Source organism: Carassius carassius, chromosome 6, assembly GCF_963082965.1.
Source record: "Carassius carassius chromosome 6, fCarCar2.1, whole genome shotgun sequence".
In the NCBI taxonomy this organism is placed as follows: domain Eukaryota; kingdom Metazoa; phylum Chordata; class Actinopteri; order Cypriniformes; family Cyprinidae; genus Carassius; species Carassius carassius.
Genome location: NC_081760.1, coordinates 29,205,144 through 29,220,687, shown reverse-complemented (window position 1 = coordinate 29,220,687; position 15,544 = coordinate 29,205,144). Strand labels below are relative to the sequence as shown.

The 15,544-nt window shown below is 36.5% G+C and overlaps 3 protein-coding genes across 5 annotated transcripts in view; all 3 read left to right on the top strand.

Moving 5' to 3' along the window:
• Positions 1 to 458: 458 nt before the first annotated feature.
• Positions 459 to 4,057, top strand: LOC132142596 (NADH-ubiquinone oxidoreductase subunit 8-like). 2 transcript variants are annotated; one of them, XR_009434085.1, is made up of 8 exons: positions 459 to 545; positions 1,402 to 1,458; positions 1,593 to 1,658; positions 1,734 to 1,823; positions 1,935 to 2,107; positions 2,198 to 2,326; positions 3,288 to 3,656; positions 3,694 to 4,057. XR_009434085.1 is itself a non-coding variant. In XM_059552582.1 (7 exons), exons 2-7 carry the CDS (start codon positions 1,416 to 1,418, stop codon positions 3,417 to 3,419), a joined length of 633 nt encoding a protein of 210 aa, XP_059408565.1. In that variant the 5' UTR covers positions 459 to 545; positions 1,402 to 1,415; the 3' UTR covers positions 3,420 to 4,057. The 2 variants fall into 2 exon arrangements, 1 of the variants encoding a protein (XP_059408565.1); XM_059552582.1 differs by having other exon boundaries at positions 3,288 to 4,057.
• An 858-nt stretch (positions 4,058 to 4,915) lies between these two features.
• LOC132141964 (syntaxin-3-like) lies at positions 4,916 to 11,797 on the top strand. The gene is made up of 11 exons (XM_059551610.1): positions 4,916 to 5,170; positions 7,813 to 7,887; positions 8,237 to 8,336; positions 8,447 to 8,521; positions 8,657 to 8,727; positions 8,805 to 8,913; positions 9,037 to 9,110; positions 10,515 to 10,649; positions 10,765 to 10,875; positions 11,206 to 11,291; positions 11,357 to 11,797. Exons 1-10 carry the CDS (start codon positions 5,141 to 5,143, stop codon positions 11,281 to 11,283), a joined length of 858 nt encoding a protein of 285 aa, XP_059407593.1. The 5' UTR covers positions 4,916 to 5,140; the 3' UTR covers positions 11,284 to 11,291; positions 11,357 to 11,797.
• Positions 11,798 to 12,417: 620 nt separating this feature from the next.
• Positions 12,418 to 15,544, top strand: part of LOC132142595 (lysine-specific demethylase 2A-like) — a 28,453-nt gene continuing 25,326 nt past the window's right edge. The window contains exon 1 of one of the 2 annotated variants that reach the window (XM_059552578.1): positions 12,418 to 12,706. In XM_059552578.1, coding sequence (XP_059408561.1) covers positions 12,656 to 12,706 — 51 coding nt within the window. In that variant the 5' untranslated portion in view covers positions 12,418 to 12,655. Of the gene's footprint in view, positions 12,707 to 13,038; positions 13,804 to 15,544 lie in introns of those variants that run through there. The other variant, XM_059552579.1, reaches the window with a different exon arrangement.

The following is a 15,544-nucleotide window of genomic DNA, read 5'->3' as shown; positions in this document are numbered from 1 at the left end:
GTGGGGCTTGTGTATCAAATTATAAATTGTCCTCATAATTGTGTATATTTTCAGGTTGTTACATTATAGATTGTGTTTTGTGTAAACAAACTTTAAAGTGAAATCTGTGTTGTATGGGTCAAAATAGATTTTTTGATCTTCACCACATCTCTGTACAGCAAGTGGAAAGGGGTGTCCCCCTAATACACCAACACACCTGTTTGGGCTGCAGTGTCCTGGTAATTCACAAAAACCAGTATGTGTGTGTGTGTGTGTGTGTCTTAATCTGTATTTTGCACTGGTTTAAATATTTCCTACATCTCTACAGAATAGAATGAGGTTGAAACAACGTTACAGTGGTGAATTTGTAATGAGGTAATAGAGAAACACGCGTTCGCAATAATGATGGTTTTATTAATTTGATTATTTTTGTGTGTTTATTTATTTAGTATTTCAGGGATTTTATGTATTTTGTCTGCAAGAAAAAAATCACTTCCGGCGTTTTGCATGTGCGTTTCCTCAATCGTCCGCTGTTCTGGTTCAGAAGGCCAAATAGCGAGTGTCCGGTGAGTGTGAACTTCTTTTAAACTTTTTGCCTTGGTTGTCTATGCTTTGAGTGAGCATGCACCGCATTTTGTGGAACCGATGTAATTAACACTATATAAAAAAGAAAAACATTGGCATAACAGTTATACGAACGATAGTAGTCATTGAAAGTCCTTGAGAAATCATCATGTGGCTATGCTACTACAAACACTGCACTGCCATAGAAGCTAAGAACACTGAGCTATATATAATTATGAAAGGATTAAATATGTATAGTAAACTGTATAGTATGCAGAAACTGTATAGTAAATATGTAGAAAGCCAAGGAGTCGGCTTGTGCTCGTGTGCTAAACCACTTGCTGCGGTCCTACAGTATCTGTGTTGCCCAGTCAAACAGTTGCCTTATTATTTTTGGATTTATTACATGTTGTCTATAACGCTATATGAAATAGCGATAATTGATATGCGGTACTCAAGTTAACCTCATTTATATAGCTGCTGCTCGCTATGTCATCGGAACCAATGTTATGGGTTTTTGTTTACGTTCTATAAGGGGGAAGTAATTCATGGCACACCATTTTATAAATAAATACATTTATGCATTTAGCAGACGCTTTTATCCAAAGCGACTTACAGTGCATTCAGGCTATCAATTTTTACCTATATTTTATGTAACTTAACAGCTAACCTTTATCCCAATTAAAGTTATATTATTATAAAAGTAATGAAATGTGATATTGAATATGGTGGATTAGCCTATTTTTGATCATTAATTCGAAAAAAGATGATTAAAAATTGTCAGTATTTGACCACAAGAATGTTTAATGTTGTAATAACAAGCCCTAGTTTCCCTCCCTATGTCTCTATCTCTTACAGTGCACTTCATTGAGATGTCTGCGGCATTACGTGTGGTCTACACCGTATCCAGGCCAGGTGGGTCTCTGAATTATTAGAAGCAATATACGAGTAAAACAAGCAACAGAAACAGTGACATTTATGAATGTCTATATATGTAATCAAAATAAAGTTTTCAAGAGGAGTGATTATGTCGTTTGCTTACTCTTTAGGGTCATTTCTGGCTAGTCAAAATCTTGTACGTCCTCTCAGCCTATCGGCACACAGAGCAGGGATTAGTAAGTATCTCATGGTACAAAATATGGTCTTAGTATAAAACCTTGTACTATATCGTAGCGTTTATCTCTTTGCAGAATATGTCAATAATCTGGAGGACGCCACAGATATGAAGTCCATCACGGACCGTGCAGCTCAGACACTTTTGTGGACAGAGCTGTTCAGAGGTCAGTGATACCATGAGACTTCTAACTTTTAATGCACTTCCATAAAGTCATCACTAAAATTATCCCCAGCACTCGAAAAAGCAGGTCGACCTGATATTTGTCTTGATGCAGGTTTGGGAATGACCATGAGCTATCTTTTCCGTGAACCTGCCACAATCAACTACCCATTCGAGAAGGGCCCTCTGTCTCCCCGTTTCCGTGGTGAGCATGCGCTACGCAGGTACCCCTCTGGAGAGGAGCGCTGCATTGCATGTAAACTTTGTGAGGCCATTTGTCCAGCCCAGGTACCCTTCTTTCTGAGTACACATGTGAGTAAGAAGCGTCATAGTAAAATTTAAATGTACAAGGTGACCCCCATGTTTTCTCTCTCTCAGGCCATCACTATTGAGGCAGAACCTCGTCTTGACGGCAGCAGGCGAACAACACGCTATGACATAGACATGACCAAATGCATCTACTGTGGCTTTTGCCAGGAGGCCTGCCCTGTGGATGCTATTGTAGAGGTGAGCACCTAGCAGCACATTTCAACTATGCATCATGTCCCTTTTTATAAAACATTAATACAATTTAAAGGGGAAATAACACACAGTTTTTGCCAGTCTCATGTTAATCTTGAGTACTTATAGAGTAGTATTGCATCCTTTATATCTCTGAAGAGTCTTTTGTTTTATCAGATTTATAAAAGACAGATGCAAGCATACCACTCTTTCCCGAAAACTAAAGAGTTATGTAACCCAAATGAAGCTCTTTGATTGGCTGCTATATGCACAACCGGCGCAGTGTCATAGAATGTCTCTGAACAGATTCACGCCCACTTTTAGGGGAAAACAAACCGCCATACAGTTACAGTATTGGATTGAGGAAGTGGACTAACCTTACAACATGCCAAAGAGTTGTTGTGTGGTTGGGTGCACCAATAATGTTTGTAAAACCCCAAATTTGAAATTCATGGCTACCTGCCATCATCATCAGTATCTTGCTGTTATGGAAATATCATGAATTACGTATGATGTTAATCGAAAGATAAGCCAGGCTAGTTGTATGGCTGGACAGAAAAGTACACTCAGTACTCTAAATATAAAGACATAATATATACATTTAAAGAGGTTTACTTTCAAATACGAAGTAAAATCATTCACTGGCGTACCTGGTGACTCGATGAGGTAACGTTACGAGTAAATGTCTGGGTAAGACTCTGGCCACTGGGTGGGGTTGTTACACCAATTTTACACTGTGAGAATGAAGGGTAGTGTTTTTAAATTGACCAAATTAAGTTTGTGGTTGTATCTTTTACCCTCTGTGAAAACTAGCATTTGCAACTCTATTTGCAACATAAATGTCTATAAATGTTACATTTTGGTTACAGGTTGATTTCAAATCTACATGGTGATGAAGGATAAATACATTCTGAATGACCAGATTTACTAGTTAATGTCCACCTTTACCTGTCTGTCTTTTTCTTAGGGTCCCAACTTTGAGTTCTCCACAGAGACTCATGAGGAATTGCTTTATAATAAAGAGAAACTCCTCAACAATGGAGACAAGTGGGAGGCGGAGATCGCTGCCAACATCCAAGCTGACTATCTGTACAGATAAACAAATGTCACAGACTGTCTCATCTCTCTTACCAGTAATCACAGCTTCAATTGCACATGGAAGATTTGGTTTTAGACAGTTACTGTTGTGCTAAAAGCACATTTCAAAGCCCAATGACTAGCGTTTTTTGAAGATGCAGATCCTTTTTGATTTTTCAGTGTGAGCACACGTATAGATGCTCAGTTTTGAAATTAAGTTCCCACTTCCATATCCGTAAACTACAGCAGCCTTAAAGTGGTGTCACACATTGAAACATTTCTCTGTACATCCAAAGCTGTCATTTTAACTTTGGAATTTCAACACCGCATCACTGTCACACAGCAACTGTTGAAAAAGTAAAAGCAAAAGTTTTTCCTGAAAACCATCAAGGATGATGCACCAATTTGAGGCCAATGTTACGTTCTCATTTTGAGGCATTCGATTCATCGTTCCCATTTTTGTCTTCCTTTTCATATTTTGACCATCAGTGGATTTAAAAAAAAAAAAAAAAAGAGTGGTAACAAACAGAAGCACTTCAAGTATGTTGAATTTATCTCACAATATTTACTATTAAAAACGTTTTATTTGTCCATGTGAGAACTGTACAAAGATTAAATACTTTTGTGGACCGTAAATAATAAATTAATGCTTTGTCCAAATCTTTCACAATCTCTGACCTCTTCTTATATTGATAATATTTGGAATAGCTTTGTAATGTGTGCTTAAGATGAAGATTTTCTTTCGCTTAAATTTGTTTTTCATATATTTGTGTTGCTCTTTAAATTTTTTTTTTTTTTTTTTTAATGGGATGGTAAATCATTGTTTTTGTCTCATCCAAGCTGTGTCAAACCAACTTAAGTCAATGTGCTGCTTTGTGACAACACATAATTCTTTGGCCTCTTTTTGAACAGTTTTTGTTGGTGAGGAGAAATCTACAAAATAACTGGTCAACTCTTGTCCAAATAACAACATTAAATACTTGCAGTTCTTGACAGATGTTATTTCAGTCGCTGCTTTAAAAGCAAATAGATTTTAAGCATTTTTTGAGGTACTTTAAAAGTCCCTCAGTTTACCCCAGCCCACCTTGACTTTTTGTTTTATGTTGAATGACAGAAGTTAAATAGTTTGAAATATATACAAAAATTCAATATTTTTTTATTATTTTAATTCCATTTAAAATGTGAATTAAATAGGTCTTAATGGTTTATTTAAATTTATATAATGTATTCCTTCATGTTTAATGTTAAATCTCAGTCCTACTAACATAGTTGGAGTAAATTATCCGTGGCCTCGCCGTCTGTGTGAGATCTGTTACATCACTCAAATCAAATGTGTGTTAGTGGAAAAAAGCGGCAGTTCGGTAGAGGAAGATTAGCTACCCAGCATACAACTGTTGCTCTAATCCGCTCTGAGAGGATAGGCTTAGACCACTAGAAGACGAGAACGACACTGGCGTAGTTTGACCTTTTTTTTTACATAAAAAAGAAGAACGCTATTCTTTTTTATTATTCTTCTTTTTTTAATATAAAAACATTATTACTTATTATTCTTTTTTATTTATTTTCCCCTAGAGATTTTAAAATTAGAATCCCGAGCTGTTCTAAACTTGGTGTGTTCATGCTGTAGTCGAGATGCTTTCTTTTTATCCGATCTGAAAACGTCGCTGCTCTTTCGACTGCTCTTCTACACTGACAATACAGCAGTTTGAAATCTTTTACGTCTCATAACACATTGAACCAAAGATGAAGGACCGACTGGAACAGCTAAAAGCGGTAAGCGGGGGTTTTCCCTCTTAAGTTATGAGTTATGATTTTATTATTAAACACCCGGACCGATTTGGTTCTGTTTGACCTTTACCTGGGAGGTCCTGAGCTCAATATTGACTAACTGGTGTCACTGTAGTGAGCTATGCTCAATAACATGAAGGTTATCTAACTGTTAAAGTTAGCACTAATTTTCCGGTCATTATCGGAGGTTACACACATGATGATTATAAACGGGTAGGTTAAAATAGCACCTAGAAATGCGTCTGACATTAATAGTTGAGATGAAGCATTGGAAGCACACAAGCATCCACACCATCCATGTCCACCTGCCCTGTCATAGGGGCTGAATATCTTTACAATATCTTTTTCAATATAAAGTTTTCCATTAATAATTGTGTATTAAAAAAAAGTAAGTGTTGCATTTCTGTAACGTTTAATTTCTGTTAAAAATAAATTGCAGTGGAGTCTATCTTTAAGTTATTGACAATAACAAGTGGTTGCTGAAAAAAAAAAAACGGCTTAAATGTAGTTTGCTGGTCTTGGTCGGTGTCCCAGTCTGGTCAAGCTGGTCTGTTGTCTGGACAGGCTGGGAGACCAGCTGGACGTTGAGAGCCATTGCCTTTCGAACAGTCTCTCACGTTGCATTGCTGATGCTTATGAGGAAGCACCTGTTTACTCTGATACTGAAGCCTGATTTGTTCATGGTCATGTAACTGCACAAACCAATCTCACTTCAACCCTCCAAAAGGGGTGGAGCCGACTGCTATTTAAGTCTTCTCTGAGTGAAATTTCGTCAGAATTTTTCTCCTTCAGCGATAAAGATCATATCCTCATTGACTCTGCAAGCAAGAAGCTGAAGAGGAAGAAGAAAGAAGCCCAGTCTGTTGCTCGCCAACATGTGAAGGAGTCCCGGCAGCGGAAGAAGTCAGAAACCTTTGCCTTCCCCTGCAGCCATCCAGTGCATCGAGTGAACTCACGCAGGTGCAGCTCCTGTATCATACGTGAGGATCAGCGGACCTCTTCAGCTGCGAGTGGCTTGATTTCCTTCAGGGGATCTGAGGAGGAGGCTTCTGCTGGCGACTCCATGAACTACCATTCAAAAAACTAAAACCATTTGCCATCCAGTGTTAGGCTTGGAAAGATATCCCGCATGTGACAAGTTGGGTTCCTAAAACATAGAATGAGGCTACTCGCTTCAGTTCGCTCGCAGGCCGCCTCACTTCAGAGGTATCATTCAAACCATGGTACAGGATAATCATTCTCATGTTCTCTGGTCCGAAGTCGAACACTGCTTGCAAAATGAACCATGGAAACGGTCCCTCTAGTGAACAGCGAGTCTTACATTTACAGCTGTTACATCCTCGTTCCCAAGAAAGATGGTAGGCTCAGACCCATTCTTGATCTCCGACATCTAAATCGCTTGCAAATGAGACTGCCATTCAAGACACTGACTTTGAAACAGATGCTTGTGCAAATATGCCCCAAGGTCCCCCATTATAGACCATTCTTGAGATTCACATTCAAGGGAGTGGCCTCCTGCCATTCGGACTGTTTCTGGTCCAACAGACTTTTACAAAGTGCAGACACCTCTGAGACAGATGGGAATCCACATTCTGAATTACCTTGACGATTGGCTGGTCTTAGCCAGATCAGAACGGGAACTCATCGTTTACAGGTCGCTGCTGCTCAGCCACCTAGAGCAGCTTGGGTGGAGAATCAATTTGGCCAAGATCTCTTAGCCAGCAAGTGGTCTTTCTGGAGGCAGTTATTGATTCTGCCCGGATGCATGGAACGCTCCTTGACTATTCAGCTGCTAGCAGCGTCTTTCAAATGGGGGACTTCACACTAAGAGCAGGTCATGTGCTGGGCAGACTGAACCAAGGGGCAGACATCCTGTCCAGGGGCAATGTGGCTCCAAGAGAATGGAAACTACATCCTCAAATGGTCCAAATAATCTGGCCTGTCTTCGGCAAGGTAGAGGTGGACCTCTTTGCCACAGAAGACAACTTTTAGTGCCCAATTCACTTTGCTCTTCTTACTGAGGTCATCACACGGGTTAGGGAAGTCAGATGCTCAGTCCTCTTGGTGGCCCCACTCTGGAGGAGTCAGATGTGATTTGTCAAGTTGATTCAGGTGCTATCAGCAGCCCCCTGGCCGATAGCCCTGAGGAAGGACCTTCTCTTGCATACAAAGGATATGATTTCACATCCCTGGGCAAAGCTGTGGAGCCTTCATGTTTGGCCCCTTGATGGGAGCCTTTGCTGATCCTTGCGAGTGTAACTAATGCCATTTTAGAGGCAAGAGCTGTGTCTACAACACATTTAATGCCCTTAAATGGTGAGTCTTCTCTGACTGGTGTGCAGCACGGAATCAGGCTCTTATAGTGTATGTTGAGTGTTCTGACACACCTTTGTATGCTTTGGAGGCCACTCTCTGGATTGTCTATGATATAGTTCTGGCGTGGTCTTGCAGTGTCCAACACAACGGGAAAGATCATTCGAAAGGTACTTTACTTAAGTAACCAGAGCATTTCACCAGCCTGGAAGACCAGCTTAAACCATCTTTAAAAAAGCAAATATTTAAGCAGAGAAAACACAATTTCTGTCAATTAATTAAACTTTCTGCTTTGGTTGTGTTTGTCAAAACAGAAGTCAGACCAAACTCCTGATGATGTGGAAATTCCAGTGGAAAAAAAAGAGTTTATGGATGAGTTCTTTGCTCAGGTATAAGTGAATCAAATGCATTGTATTAAAATTAATATGGACATTTGAATGTTACACACTCTAAAAATAAAGGTTCCAAAAGGGGGCTTTAACAGTGATGACACAGAAGAACCTTTTTGGGTTGCCAAAAGAAACATTTTGTGAATGGCTCTTAAAAGAAACATTTTTTTAAGTTTTAAAAGCCAAAAGAACCATTTTCCAATATAAATCACCCTTTGTGCAATTAAAAATTTACATTGATATTAAAGATTACTTACAGAACCATCAATGCCGATAAAGAACCTTTATTTTTTTTAAATAGTGCTGTTAAATGGACATTTGAAAGTCATTTCTGTATGCATTTGTACAGATTGAAGAAATCCGCACCAGTATAGACAAGATTGATGAAAAGATAGGCGAGATAAAGCGACTGTATTCTGTCATCCTCTCTGCTCCTACATCAGACCAGAGTTAGTGTAATCACATTTAACCTTCAGTTTATAAATTATTTATCATTTTTCTCTATCGCCTCTTTTCCACTTTCATGCTTTAAGTATATCTCATCTCATTTCTCAACCAGAGACACAGGATGAATTGGAGGCTGTTACTAATGAGATAAAGAAACTGGCCAACAATGCTCGCAACAAACTCAAAAGTAAGTTTTCTGTTATACTTTTGCTCGTTGCAGAAAATACATAATTATTTTCCAATAATAATTAGATAATATGCTACATCACTATTATCTATAAATTCTGAGTTTAAAAATGTTGTCAACCAATGTTGTCAAAAGGCATTGAGCAGATTTTGGCATCTAACACCGAGGAGAGGATTTCAGCAGATATGCGAATAAAGAAATCCCAGGTAACCACTAGCCCTCCCAGTAACCCACATGGATTTCCACAAGTAGTTATTTATACAGTGTTTATCTCCTACTGTAGCAAGCCATTCTTGCTAAGAAGTTTGTAGAGGTGATGACCAAATACAATGAAGCCCAAGTGGAGTTTAGAGAAAAGAGCAAAGGGCGCATCCAAAGACAGCTGGAGATCAGTGAGTGACAAACAACATACACAGACCCTACTTTAGGGTTGAATAATAATAAAATAATAAAAAACATCAGTGATCACAATTTTATATGCATGTTTAAGGCCAGTGTTGGATCATGTCTTACAGCTGGCAAAGCCACTACTGATGAAGAACTGGAGGAAATGCTGGATGGAGGAAACGCTGCAGTATTCACAGCAGGAGTGAGTGATTCTGTTTGACATTGATGTTTGATGTTTTGTTGTAAGAATATATCTTGTGTGTAAGTTGTACGATTTTCTTTTAAAGAAATGTATACTTTTATTCATTAAGGATACTTTAAATTGTTGAAAAGTGTTATTAAAGACTTGTACATTGTTACATAAAAATTATATTTCAAATAAACTCTGTTATTTAGATTTTCTGTTCATCAAATAATCCTAAACAATTACCCAAAAAATTGTAACCAGCACAATTGTTTTCAGCATTGATGATAATAGAAGATAATTTCCTTGTTCAAGCTCTTGTTCTGTCCAGGCTGACCTATTGAAATGCTCTCTTGGCAGGTCTTCCTACCAGTTCTATCAAACCTTAACAATTAATCCAGAAGGCGGCAGCAAAATTAATTTTTAATGAGCCAAAAAGAATACATGTCACACCTCTGTTTATCAATTTGCACTGGCTACCAATAGCTGCTCGCATAAAATTCAAGACATTGATGTTTGCCTACAAAACTACTACTGGCTCTGCACCCATTTACCTAAATTTGTTACTTCAGACTTATGTGCCCTCTAGAAGCTTGCATTCTGCAAGTGAACGTCGCTTGATTGTGCCATCCCAAAGAAGCACAAAGTCACTTTTATGGACTTTTAAATTAAATGTTCCCTCCTGGTGGAATGACCTCCCCAACAAAATCCGAGCAGCTGAGTCCTTAGCCATCTTCAAGAATCGGCTTAAAACCCATCTCTTCCATCTTTATTTGACCCTCTAACTTTAACACTCACTATTCTAATTCTATTCTTAAAAAAATGTAATCTAACTACCTTTCTAATCTTTTTGTATTCTATTTTTCTTTTCATTTATTATGCAATTATATATATATATAAAAACTTCTAACACTAGCTTGCTCTATTCTTTTTCTAATCTATCTGTTTTCTTTTTATTTATTATATTATTTAAAAGCCCTTGCTATGTGTACTGTGTTTAATCTAAGTGAGACTTGTTAAAGCACTTATATTTCATTGCTCTTTTGTTGTTTTTGATTGCTTCCATTGTCCTCATTTGTAAGTCGCTTTGGATAAAAGCGTCTGCTAAATGACTAAATGTAAATGTAATAGAACATGTTTTTTGAGCACCAAATCAGCATGTTAGAATGATTTTTGAAGGATCATGTGACACTGGACACTGAAAGTTCACTTGTGCTTCACAAGAATAAATTATATATTAAAATAGAAAACTCTTTTTTTATATATATAATATTTCACAATATTACTGCTTTTGCTATATTTTTGATCAAATAAATTCTGCCTTTGTGAGCATAAGATAAATCTTTTTAAAAACTTAAATGACCCCAACCTTTTAAATGGTAACGTATGTTTATTTTTCAAACACTTTCTCCTTTTCTATAGATTATGGACTCTGGGATATCAAAACAGGCACTAAGTGAGATTGAGGCACGACACAAAGATATTATGCGACTAGAGAGCAGCATAAAAGAGTTGCATGACATGTTTGTGGACATTGCAATGCTGGTGGAGAATCAGGTACATGTGTTTGTCTTCTTAGGAGAATAAAGCAAAGCTATAGCTGTATTTTGGAGTCCTTACGAATATGATTAAAGCTGTTGTTGGACAACATTCTGTTCTCATTTGTCAACAGGGAAGCATAATTGAAAGGATTGAGAGCAACATGGACCAGTCGGTGGGTTTTGTAGAAAGAGCTGTGGCTGACACCAAAAAGGCTGCCAAGTTCCAACAAGAAGCACGCAGGGTGAGCTGGGAAATTATGAGGGGCGCTACAATTGTGTTGTATAATAAATTACACTTTCACTTATAGTATATTTTCATATACTAAATGTAGACTACCAATGGTAAGATTCTCAAATAGCATTTCATTTTTCTCACAGCATTTTTTTTAATTGTTCATCCATCTGTTTTTCTTCATGTATAGATGTCCTCCATTTCTCCCTCATAATTTCAACCTCATCTCTATAAGTCTGTTCTCTACACTTTCCAAATCTCTCCTTCCCAATCATTCTTTCCTCTTATTTTCTTATATCATTATCATGCTGTCACTGGCTGCCCACTCACACCTTTGTAGAAGAAAATGATGATCATGGTATGTTGCACAATTCTTGCGGTCATCTGTGGTTCTCTGCTGTACAGCTGGCTGACATAAACGTCAAGGTAAGCATTCATAAAACATAAAACTGCATGTTGACAACTTGTGAGTAACATCCTGTCTTTTCCAGGTAAAGAGGTTGTCTACTTTTTCAAGTCATGTTTTGATCAAGAATCAAGGGAAACATCTTAGTGCCGACAAACCCAAAACATCCCTATACACACACAAGATGTTTTCCAGTGCTTGTTCATCTAAATTTCCCCCTTTCTTTTTTATTTTTGTTTATTTATTTTATTATTATATATTTTTTGTCTTTTATGTTCTTCCTGTCCTATCAGTTGGCTGTGCACTGTTAGAGGCATCACGGTTAAATGTGACATGCAATCTATATTTTAATTTTAAGCCTGTGGTATGAAATATTGCTTTTATTTAATTAATTGTTTTCTGGGAACTTATGATAAACTATACATGCCGGCTGAAAAAAACAGACAAACAAAAAACAGCTCAAATCAGCCTAAGCTGGTCATCCAGCCTGGTTCTTGCTGGTCAGGCTTGGGAGACCAGCTAAAACCAGCTACTTCTAGCTTAAACCAGCTAAGACCAGCCAACCAGCTTAGTTGTAGCGTTTTTTTTTTTAGCAGGGATAAGTTTTGTTTTTTGAGGCCTCATTTTTTTGGAACTGACAAGGGAAAAACTATACACTACCACTTACAAATATTTTGTCCTTGTTGAAAAAAAAACCCACATTAATTCTTAAATATTTATATAATGTTTAAAGTTTTATTTTAGCATTAGTCCAAATTGTTTTAAGTTTTTCATTGAGGGTAAATATGTTTCTATATTTACTGACCATTTGCTTATTAAGTGTAGATGAGTAGCACTTAGTTGATTTATTTCGTATGTTTAGCTGGTATTTTCTTTTATGTACGTAATAGTAGAACTGCATTTTTGAGACACTAAGTTTAACTCTGCAGTAGTCTGGTTTGAATTGTTTAGACTAATTGTGATTAAAAAACCGGAGCTGAATAAGATCTGTGTTATTCGTTCTTTCGTACAAGCTTAAAATAGTAAATCGTCGTTATTTTTATTTATGAGAGAAACGTTTCCTGCAGTTGGTTTTGAGGGTAGAGCTATCGACAGCTGTTCGGTTCAATGAGTGGCTGCGGTGAGCTGTATCTGACCAATCAGCAACGACTTCCTGATCGCTTGGGTTGAACGAAAAGTTGCACCATGCGGAGTTATCTGTGCTGGCTTACCGACAATTCAATTTTACAGTTTTTCCAGACAGTTTATTAGACTCAACGAAATTAAGTCAAGGACTTAATGAAGACCTTAAGTGAAGTTAGTTCACTGTCACTGGGCTAATTCGCAAGAAATCTAGATTTCTTTTACCAGACGACCCCAAGCGAGAGCTTTATATGCAGTCATCATGGACTGGACGTCCGCGGGAGATGCGACGTCAAGCCACGGAAGAATAAAGGTATTTTTTAGTAATCCTATTACTCGTAAGGATTTTAAAAAAATTATAGCAGAAAATTTCATAAAACGAAGTGAGCGTGTTGATATTAAATATTTGATTGGTTGGCAACGAGAAGCTTTCAGCACATGTAAACCAGTCTTTGTATAGATGTGTTGATCGGCATGCAACTCCAGCCAATGAGAGTGTGTGACTCCCTTGGTCACGTGTACAATTATTTTATCTTAGTGCCGCCTCCCATTGAAGTGACAGCAACACTAACCAATAAGAGCAAAGGCCATGGCGTCGCATGCTTTTGTGATTGGATGCTGAACAAATAACGGGCGGGTCTTTTTGGTGTTTTTGTGACGAAGTGAAAATGGCGGATGATGTACTACATTAACTTTGTCGTGAATTCACACAGTGGAGCTGTCTAAATAATGCTTACTTTCACTTAGAATAGAAAAGTTACTAGACGAGTTTATTCGGAGTGCTCATTTTATTAGTTAAAAGAGGACTATTTGAACCGTTGGATTTTCCCCACTGTGAGCGCGAGTTTAAGTCTTGTGGAAATATGTTTTCATTTGAAATTTGAACCGGGATTATTTTGTGTTTCTCGCCGCACTCTTTATGGTTGTCCACAATATTAAACGCTGTACATATAATCCGTATGTACGAGCAAGATCCCATATCGCTTTGTAATGTAAATATTTGTTTTGTTGTACGTTAGGCTGGTTAGCGGTTGGTGCTGAAGCTCGTTCTCGATCATCAGCAGCGCTTAGCTTGACCATCTTTTATGGTTGTTTTAATAACCTGCCCTCTTCCACTTTTTGTGTGAGATTATAATACAATAGTTTTGTAGTATTAAGGAGCACGCTGATATCGTTAAACCCGCTTCTGTGTGAACGAACCTGCTGACAAGTTCAAAAACAATTAGATTTTTTTTAATGCAGCAATTATTCATGTAACGTATGGTTAAACGGACACTGATATAAAGTGACAGTCAAACACAGTTGGAGCGGTTATTTAAAACGCGATAATCTGACGTAGGCGTGTTCGTTGGCGCGTGATTCTTCATCCTGACGATGGACGATCCGAAACCGCGCTACAGCAAGCGACTGGTAAGTGCAGTGGACACCTGGACAATAAAATGCTCTGATTTGGATGGTACATTGTTTATATATACTGCATTTTTACAGAAACTTTAGCTGAAGCTGTTGAAATGTTAGCAGAGTTCAACTACACCAGTGCTGTCATTTGAGTGGGAAAAGGAGAATGCAACGGTTCACTAAAATTATTTACATGTATTTAGGTAACGTTAAGTCTGTCATTCTCGCGAACAGGTTGGATACAGTATAGATTGAATTTTATTATAATTTTTTTGGGCCGACTCGCAGAAGAACCACGTTTTATGACCTGGAAACATTTCCATTGTCACATCAAAAATCAGTAAAATAATAAGAATAACTGTAATTTCTCAAAGCGTTCTTGCAATATTTGATGACAAAAAAATGATTGGCTGGTTGGCGCGAATATCTGGCATAACCACAAAATTAAACAAAACTTTAAAAATATTAATAATTCATAATACTGTTTTATTATTTAATAATGTTTTGTGTGTGGTTTAATGTTTTTTTTACCTGTGATTTTAAAATGGTCGAGTTCTCTTGATCCAAGCTGACAGGTCACTTTCGCTCTATCAATATTCATATAATTTTGTGTGTATATATATATATATATATATATACACAGTACAGACCAAAAGTTTGGAAACATTACTATTTTTAATGTTTTTGAAATAAGTTTCTTCTGCTCATCAAGCCTGCATTTATTTGATCAAAAATACAGAAAAAACTGTAATATTGTGAAATATTATTACAACTTAAAATAATAGTTTTCTATTTGAATATACTTTAAAAAAAATAATTTATTTCTGTGATGCAAAGCTGAATTTTCAGCATCATTACTGCAGCCTTCAGTGTCACATGTAACATCCAGTCTATCACATGATCATTTAGAAATCAGTCTAATATTCTGATTTAGTATGAGTGTTGGAAACAGTTCTGCTGTCTACGTAATATATTTGATGAATTAAAGGTTAAAAAGAACTGCATTTATTCAAAATAAAAAAAATTCTAATAATATATATTCTAATAATATTTTCTTTACTATCACTTTTTAGCAATTTAACACATCCTTGCTGAATAAAAGTATTGATTTTATTTAAAAAGAACGAAAAAAAAAATTACTGACCCCAAATTACTGACCAGTAGTGTATATTGTTACAAAATATTTATATTTTAAAAACATAGCTTCTTTTTATTTTTACTTTTTATTCATCAAAGTATCCTAAAAAAGTATCACGTTCTGAAAAAATATTAAACAGCAGAACTGTTTCCAACTTTGATAATGAATCATCATATTAGAATGATTTCTAAAGGATCATGTGATAATGATCCTAAAAATTCAGCTTTGCATCACAGAAATAAATGATAATGTAAAGTATAATAAATTTAAAAACAATTATTTTAAATTGTAATAATATATCACAATATTACATTTTTTTCTGTATTTTTGATTAAATAAATGCAGGCTTGATGAGCAGAAGAAACTTCTTTCAAAAACATTAAAAATAGTAATGTTTCCAAACTTTTGGTCTGTACTGTGTGTGTATATATATATATATATATATATATATATATATATATATATATATATATATATATATATATATATATATATAAATGTGTGTGTGTTTGTATGTATGTATAACATGTAATTATTTTAGTTTTATTCAAACCCAGGCACACCAAAGTCTGATCAAGTGGCATTTAAAAATACTCTTATTTGATTTCATAAATG